Source organism: Oreochromis aureus, linkage group 10 (genome assembly GCF_013358895.1).
Source record: "Oreochromis aureus strain Israel breed Guangdong linkage group 10, ZZ_aureus, whole genome shotgun sequence".
In the NCBI taxonomy this organism is placed as follows: domain Eukaryota; kingdom Metazoa; phylum Chordata; class Actinopteri; order Cichliformes; family Cichlidae; genus Oreochromis; species Oreochromis aureus.
The window spans coordinates 1,459,274-1,467,845 of NC_052951.1; the positions used below are offsets into that span (position 1 = coordinate 1,459,274).

Sequence of the window (8,572 nt, forward strand, 5' to 3'; positions counted from 1 at the left end):
CCCAAGCTTACAGCACCTGGTATTCCCAGGCGGTCTCCATTCCAAGTACTAACCAAGCCCAAACCTGCTTAGCTTCTGAGATCAGACGAGATCTCTCCTACACTTGCAGAATTAACTAAATTAAACCACAAGAAGAAAAAAAAAGAAAGTAGAAGACAATCTGGGTAGATGGAAATCTCTACCCATATCACTCATGGTAAGGGTCGCTGCAATAAAAATGATGGTCTTGCTAAAAATAAATTGTTTATTCTCAGTGATCCCGAACAAACCATCAGCTTAAAAACACTACCAAGGATAAAGGAGGACTAGATTTGCCTAACTTTCAACAATACTTCTTAGCCAACAGGCTTCAGTTCATCTCAGGATGGTTAAACACACCCCCTTGGATGAGCCTTGGCTAGATGTTGAACAGGCACTATGCAATAATCTAGAGATTTCAGACCTACCATTTATCAGCTCAAACATCAAACGACATGAAGGCTTTAAAAGCATCAACATCAGCTCCTCTCTGTCAGTATGGTGGGAGTTTCTAAAAATGACGGGTTGTTCCAGATAGGTGTACATTTGCATGGGATTAATGAAGACTCAGTATCTCTTCCTATTTCAAAATGGGAAGCAGATCTATCCGTCAGCTTAGATCAAAACTTCTGATCTAAGATTTGCTTAAACATCTTTAAATTGATTAGAAATCTCAGTCTACAATTAATACAACACAAAATACTACACAAAGTGCACTATACAGGTCAACAGATGTGCAGGATGGGTTTTACGTCTAACTACTGCTCACAGTGTCAAGGCAGCACACCTGACAATCACATCCACGCTCTGTGGTTCTGTCCACCAGTTCAGAGGTTTTGGTGCTGGATATGCAAAGATTTATCAAAGTCTCTGAAATGTAACATTCCACCCTCCCCTTCAGTTTTTTTCTTGGGTGACCTAGATGATGTCACTACAGAGATGAATGCAGTCCACCTGGCTCTCACCACCATGGGCCGCTGCATCCCTTCCCTCCCCATCCCCAATTACTTCCCTCCTCCCGCTCCATCACCCCCACACATGCAGGGCCTTGAGGTACAGGTGTGTCGCTGAGGATCAGGGAGGCATTCCTCCTCTCTCCCTGTGCCTCAGTGTTATTCTACAACTTAGATACTCAATTACTTCCACTGTCATGACACATACATATAGGGCCTTGGGGTTGGGCACACTAAATGGTATCTAGAGGACGATCCGTTTATTCAGCCTCACCTCTGGTGCCGGTGCCCACTTCTCAATTTTAAATACATGTAGACATTGAGGGTTTTGGGAGGGGCCGTGCTGACACCAGCTGTTATCTGGTACAGGGTTTTTGGCACCATGCCCCTCCCCTGTTTTAAATGCACATGAGAACAGCACGCATCAACACCACATGTGATGGGACCGTTCTCTGTTCGCCAATTGGGGCGGGGGGCCGGGGGGCAGAGTAATGCTGGGCATACACTGTGTGATTTTGGCCCATTTTGAGCCGATTTTTCAGTCGTGCGACCGTTTTGGGGATCAGCCAGAGTTCCGCCTTAATCGTGTGTCGTGCATCACGTAGTATACATGGGGTAACGAGAAGCGATTAACACCTCACGACCAGCTCCCGATCATCAATTGTTTGGACGTAAGAAAATCAAACCTGTTTGTCGGCCGCCGTGAGGGCGTCACCGCAGCGTCTCACACTGCACACGCGCAAACACAGAAATGAAAGTGAAAAGACGGAGCAGCACGGCAGTGCAGCGTGTGATCTGCACTGGGGGTGCTGGTGCAGTGGTTTGCATCTGTGTGTCATATCGGGTCATAGACTCCAGCTCTCTCAGAACATCTCAGGCCCCCCATGTGGAAGCCCATCTCCCCCCACCACACTCCTGCCAGTGGCTGCTGCCTAGAGCTGGGCGATAGAACGATAACGATATGTATTGCGAAATAACTTTTTCTCGATAGAAAAATTAAACTATTGCGATAGGCCTCATCTCTCTTGCGCTCTTAAAAAAAAAAAAAAAAAAAAAAAAAGAACAGCCAATCCAAATTAAGTAGCGCAGAGCCGAACCAATCACAGCCGCAGCGTCACGTCACGTGACTTGTTACGTACAGCACAAGTGCCAAGCCGCACGTGTGTATTTGTTTGGGAAGCAGCCAGCCGCCGTGCAGCCCGGGTAATGGAGGAAATGAGTGTGCTGACTAGAGAAAAATCAACCGAGAGCGTGAGCGAAAGTTACCGAAGAAAAAACAGATGATGGTTCCAATGCCAGAGAGATTGTCGAACGGAAGGGCCACAGAAGTTCCGTAGTGTGAAGGTATTTCGGCTATTTCAAGTCTGACAAAAAACAGAGTAGCGCGCACTGTAAATTGTGCCGAAAGCAAGTCTGGAAATACAATAAAGCGGTGCATGCTCAATCTCTGACTGAAAGCGCTGATTCGTCATTCAGCTTTTGTCAGACTAAAGTAACTGTTAAAACTGTTTGAAAAGCTAAGCTATACAACAAGGAGAGATTGAGAATTTCCTTTTAGTTCTCAGTTTATTTGATATTGACAAAAGTTAGTCAATTTTGTCTGTTCTTCTGTAAAACAAACTAAGATTTATTTTTTTAGAATTAATATTTTGTTTCTAAGTGGAATTGACAATTTAGTCTGTTTTGTTTGTTCTATTTTGAAACTTAAACGCTTTAGCGGCTGCCCTTTGTGTAGTTTGCAATATTTGCCTTTTTTTAATCTGAAAAAGTCTCATGTTCCTTAAGTACATCTACCCTGTTGAACTTATTATGGGAAATAAATATTTAAATCAAAACAAGCTGCTGATTATTTCAAATATAGTTATTTGGCCTATATCGTGATATATATCGTTATCGCCTGAAATGAAAAAAACATATCGTGATATGAAAAAATCTTATATCGCCCAGCTCTACTGCTGCCTCCACGCACTGGTGCATTGGACTACTCTCACCCCAGTAATCAACTGTTTGAACTATTACCGTCAGGCCGACGGTACAGGTCACATAAAACCAGGACAAACAGATTCAGGGATAGCTTCTTTCCCAGAGCTATCACCGTAGTAAATAAGCACAAAAACAATTGAACCTGCTTAACTATACCATATTGTCACTGTCACTATATTATGCTGCTGTTCATACTATCATTTATTAATGCTGCTATCCTGTATATATCGTACTTACTATTGTTTGAGTACTTAGGATTGTTTTATTGTACTTTTTTATTTTACATTTATATTTATTATTGCATTTTGCACCAAGGGAGTGGCACTCCAATTCTGTTGTACCCTGTACAATGACAATAAAGGCTATTCTATTCTATTCATTGGTGGTTCTCTGTGTCCGGTGCTGGGTGCTTGGTTGCTTGGTGGGACCTGCCCCCCTTGGCTCGGTCAGGCCATGGATCTCAGGTCTCTGGGCCCGGGCTCGATCTGCTGTTTTCTTTTTGCTTGTTTTTTTCCCCCCCCAACAGGTGACCAAGCAGATTTTCAGTCTTTTCTCTCTCCATCCCTCTTCTCCTCTATTTTTGTTTCCCTCTACTTCTGTTAACTCTCTTCCCAACTTCTCTTTTCTTCTTCTTCCTTTCCCATCCCCCGGGCCTGTCCGTTCTGATTGTGCAAACTTAAAATTAATAAATAATAATATTAATAATAATAAAGATTAAATATACTATGATAATCAAGTGGATCGGTATAGTAAAAGCCTTAATGGTCCACTTGGGAAAATAAATCTGGTGGGCTTTTTTTTTGGCCTTCAGACAATAATTCTGATTGCTACAGTGCAGGACAGCCAAACAATAAATAAATAAATGTAGATATTAAGGAAATTCAAACTGAAAATACAGACCATATACTAGGCTTATATTCTGACAATGTATAACTTTTCCTCTGCCTCTGAATTGTAATTTTAAGAATACCAGTACTCGTCACTCTGATTGCCGGTGACGGCCGGGTATGGGCCCGACGCTCCAGCACCATCCATCTTCAGGGCTAGTTGATTCGGCAACTGGATAGCATATTGGCAAGACTATAAGACTTGTGGGAGTTGCAAGTTCAATTCCTGTCCCGCCCGGATCAACAAGACCGAAGAACTGGCTGAAGGAGCTGACTGCACTCCATGAGTGTCTGGCAGCACAAATGAACCAGCTGCTAGTTGAAGAGAGACACCTGGAATGGCTAACCGAAGGCCGGACAGTCCAAGGGCTCAGAGAAGAGCTGGAGAAGATGTGGAGGGTGAAGGTAGCAGTGGTCCCAGTGGTAATCAGAGCATTGGGTGCAGGGGCCCCCAAGCTAGGCGAGTGGCTCCCAGGAACAACATCGGAGATCTCTGTCCAGAAGACCGCAGTCCTAGGAACAGCTAAGATACTGCAGGACCCTCAACTTTCTAAAGCAATGAAAAACATGCTGCAGTAAAAAGCGTGTTTTGCAACACAGCGAAATAAATGGTATATTTTAATATGAAATGATAGATGTTTTAATACCATAACTCAATAAATGTCATCTTAGAACAAATCCTCCCTTCAGCCATTTTTAAGCCCCTCAAGTATCTAGTTTGCTAAGCTCTAATGAATGACAAACAGCATTAGACACTAGAATTCGACAGACAATTTAGACATAAAAACAGAAGGTAAATCAAAGTGAACCCAATACTTCCCAAGGGACCATCATCAATTGGTAATAGCATCTGCTAGAACAAAAGTTACGACAACATTAGCACACCAAAGCTTGAAGCAACAAATCAGTTTCCCACTAATATACAAATGTATTAATAACATAATGTATAGCAGGGGTCCCCAACCCTCGGACTCCGGTACAAATCCGGACCCCAAGAGGGATTTGTCCGGACTGCAAAGCATTTTCTCATTTACTATGTGGTTAGATCAGGGGTAGGGAACTCCAGGCCTCGAGAGCCGGTGTCCTGCAGGTGTGTCCTTGATCCAACACAGCTGATTTAAATGGCTAAATTAGCTCCTCAACATGTCTTGAAGTTCTCCAGAGGCCTGGTAATGAACTAATCATTTGATTCAGGTGTGGTGACCCAGGGTGAGATCTAAAACCTGCAGGACACCGGTCCTCGAGGACTAACGTTCCCTACCCCTGGGTTAGATGTTTTATTCCTGCCAGCTGCCGTGGCTGACATTTGACCAGGCACGACAGGCAGCTATGCAGGTCAGCGACATGCTGGTCCACACTCCAAGCCAGCTGTTGGCGGTAATGCACCACCAACCGCCAAAAAAGACAACAAAGAAGAACAAGCTATGCAGGTCCTTCAACGCTGTTAGCTAAGGTAGTAGCTTGGGAGCTCACGTTTGCTAACAGTGCAAGCATGAGTGAGTAAAAGAACATGGCTTTGTCAAAAATACGTAAAGTGGACTCTGAAAATCAAACATTTAAAAATTAATGTACGGCCAGTTTGCCTTATATGTTTTGAATCAGTTGGACTTATAAAGAGTGGAAATCTAAAGAGACATTATGAAACCAAATATAAGAACTTCCACCAAAACTCTCAGCCTGGGTCTGACTGAGGGGACAGTGTAAGTGAGCTAGCACAGTCTCTTACGGCACAACAGCGAGCATACGAGTGTTCACTGCGAGTACAGTCGATTTTAGGAAACACAAAACCCTAAACCTGACTCGGAAATGATCAGAGAGTGCATGATAACCGAGGCAGAAACACTTTTAGATGGAAAAGAAGGAAAGCAACTTAAAAAGAAGGTTAAGCAAATTCCCATGTCTGCCACAAACAGAACTGTTATCCCAAGATGTAGAGACCCAGCTTGACTGTGCTATTCAAAGTGATCCATGCAAAGCGTTAGCAGCTGGTGAATCAACAAAGAGTTCAATATTGGTCTCATCCAACCAGACCGTACTCTCCTTTTTAAATGTTGTTCAGCAAACTTTAAACACTTTAAACAATACTTATTTCACCCGCTGTACATTAAACTGTGATAACCAGCTGGCAAAGCAGGTGTAGTTAGTACATATTTACAGTTTGTAGACTAAAACTCGTGTGCTTAGTACAGTTTGTTCAATTTATAAAGCTGCAATAACAAGGCAAACAAAAATTAACAAGCTAGCTCTGAGGAGGGAAAAAAATTAATGGAAAAGATAAAATTTTGATCACAACTAACTGACACCAGCATAGTTCCAACATTGGTAACTGTTTTATGGCATGAATGATTTTGTCCCTTTAGTCCCTCTAAAATATACTTTTTGATGCAAATCATTCTGCCACGATATAAAGTAAGTAAAATTGTTTAAAAAATGAAAAGCTCCTTTCAAACTTAAAACATCAAACACCACCAACAGGACCCAGAAAGCAGCTAAGCCTACTGAAAACCCTTAAGAAAATCTTGCTGTATTCCTCAACAATGCACAAGGTAAGCTTGTTGGTAAGCTAATTTACCAACTCTTGGTAAAGTTATTAAAGCCGGTAACCACAAAGCTGCTTCCAGAAACAAGACCGGAGTCAGCTACAGAGCATGTTGTACAGAGCTGTAAATGATTATGACTGTGGTTATCAAAGTCCAGCCTATGTATGTTCTCTATAAAAGCAAACAGCTCTGTGACATTAGAGCCTTTCAAGATGTTCGTTGGGGACCCAAAGTCCCATCATGTATTTCAAAAGAATAACACAGATTTGAGCCTTTTAGCCTCATGTGGAACAGGCTTATTAAACTCTCCAGACTTTCTAAAGCTACTCGGCGAGTTCTTTGAAGGTGGAGTTGAAGTGTGGGCAATAACATACCGGTGGTAAATACAGTTGTATGAAAGTACAATACAGATCCCTGCTTACATCAAACACGTTGGGTTTACTTTTCTCGAAAGCTTCCTATTGCAGAAACTCATAACTTTGAATAGTAAAAGCACCGTATGGCCCTGTGACTATGGCGTTACATATACAGTATGTGCAGGCCCCACAGACACAGCACTCAAGTCAGGTATTAACCGAAAAAACGGGAAGGAAATGTGCAACTTTTCTAAACAGGGAAACGAAACTTACAGTTCAAGTGTTTCTTTTTTGGCCCCATTATTTCATGAGTGGTTGCCTTGCAGACAGTTTTCGAAATCGCCGAGCCGGTGACACTGTGCTGAGCGGCCGTGATCCTGTCAGTAATGCTCTGTCCGGACATTCTGTATCGGCCCTAATAAACTCTTATTGCTATTAAAAAACGTCTCAGCAGACTGGCTTAGATTTTGCGGACTGTCGCTCTTCAAAGGTTCTGCTCCACCTGACAACACAGGAAACAACCAGACAGAGAAGAAGTGATGAGAAGACGGCAGCCGTTAAATTGATCTTATAAGCTAGCTAGCTCTCCAAACGATTACAGATAAAATTATTCACACAGTTTAAAAAACACGAACTGAATGTGCAGCGACAAATAAAATCATGGCACTAAATAACGGTGTGATACGCACCCTGCCTTTTACTCGATCCGGTACGTCTGTAGCCTTTTTTCCTCTTCCTGTTCAAGTCTCCCTCACATGTCGTCGATAGATGGACTAAATGAAAGTAGAAGTTACTTCCGGTTACATTTTTCACAATAAGACGGAGCAGCACGGCAGTGCAGCGTGTGATCTGGACTCAAGCGATGGAGGCACTTGTAGAACTTTGGAAAGCTCATCCGAGCCTTTTCGATGTGGCCTCACAAAATTATCACGACCACAACAACCGTGAAAATAGTTGGATTTACACTGCTGCTCAATCACAGCTGCCTGATCAATGTTTTTCATTAGCAATTTAGCAAAGTTGATGGTGGTGATGTGCGTGTCTGTGTGAGTGACAGACAGAGAGGGAGAGCGAGCGACAGAATTTCTGTTATAACCTTCATGTTATGGACGCACAGTGTGAGCACTCAGGTCGCATCAGAGCATCGGGCCGTATAGTGTGAGACCCTGCATCGTGACCTATGAACTTCTAACCCCTGCGAGTCAATCGTACAGTTTGAGCAGAAGCTGAATAACATGACTGAAAAATATCGCACAGTGTATGCCCAGCATAAAGCTGGGACTACACTAATGTGAGCTGTACAGCGTTCCAGTGACCAGAAGCACTGAGCCACTGCCTTAAATAGTGGCCGGGAGTAGCAGGATAATGAGCCGCAGGTGAATAACTGCTTGCAGGTGTGTGGCTTCTTCCCATATCTGCAGCAGAAGTTCCCATAAATGTGGACCTTGTAGGTTGCTTTGCTTTCACTCTTCTGTCTAGTTCATCCCAAACCAGCTCGATGGGGTTTTAGTCTGCAGACTGTGCTGGACACTCCATGTTTTCAAGCTCACCATCTTTTTCTTTTTTCCTGAGGTAGTTCTGGCACAGCTTGGACTGTTTGGGGTCATTATCTTGCTGTAGGGTGAACCCCTGACCAACTAGGTCCATACCAGAGATGGCATGATACCACTTTTTTTTATGTCCGATACCGATATCATAAATTTAGATATATATATATATATGAATCCGATATAGTCTATTTTATAATCAATAACTGTATTTTAATATCTTGCTGCACTTTGTAAAAGTTCATACTCAAATTTTAATTTAAACAAAATGCTAAAGCTATTCTATTA

General features: G+C 42.7%; 1 protein-coding gene across 5 annotated transcripts in view; it reads right to left on the minus strand.

Moving 5' to 3' along the window:
* Positions 1–7,522, minus strand: part of LOC116312908 (phosphatidylinositol-binding clathrin assembly protein-like) — a 46,583-nt gene extending 39,061 nt beyond the window's left edge. For all 5 annotated transcript variants that reach the window (XM_039618266.1, XM_039618264.1, XM_039618265.1 and 2 more), the window contains exons 1-2: positions 7,427–7,522; positions 7,011–7,239 (exon numbers count right to left, since the gene is read on the minus strand). In XM_039618266.1, the coding sequence (XP_039474200.1) occupies positions 7,011–7,140 (130 nt within the window). In that variant the 5' untranslated portion in view covers positions 7,141–7,239; positions 7,427–7,522. The remainder of the gene's footprint in view (positions 1–7,010; positions 7,240–7,426) is intronic.
* Positions 7,523–8,572: the final 1,050 nt, after the last annotated feature.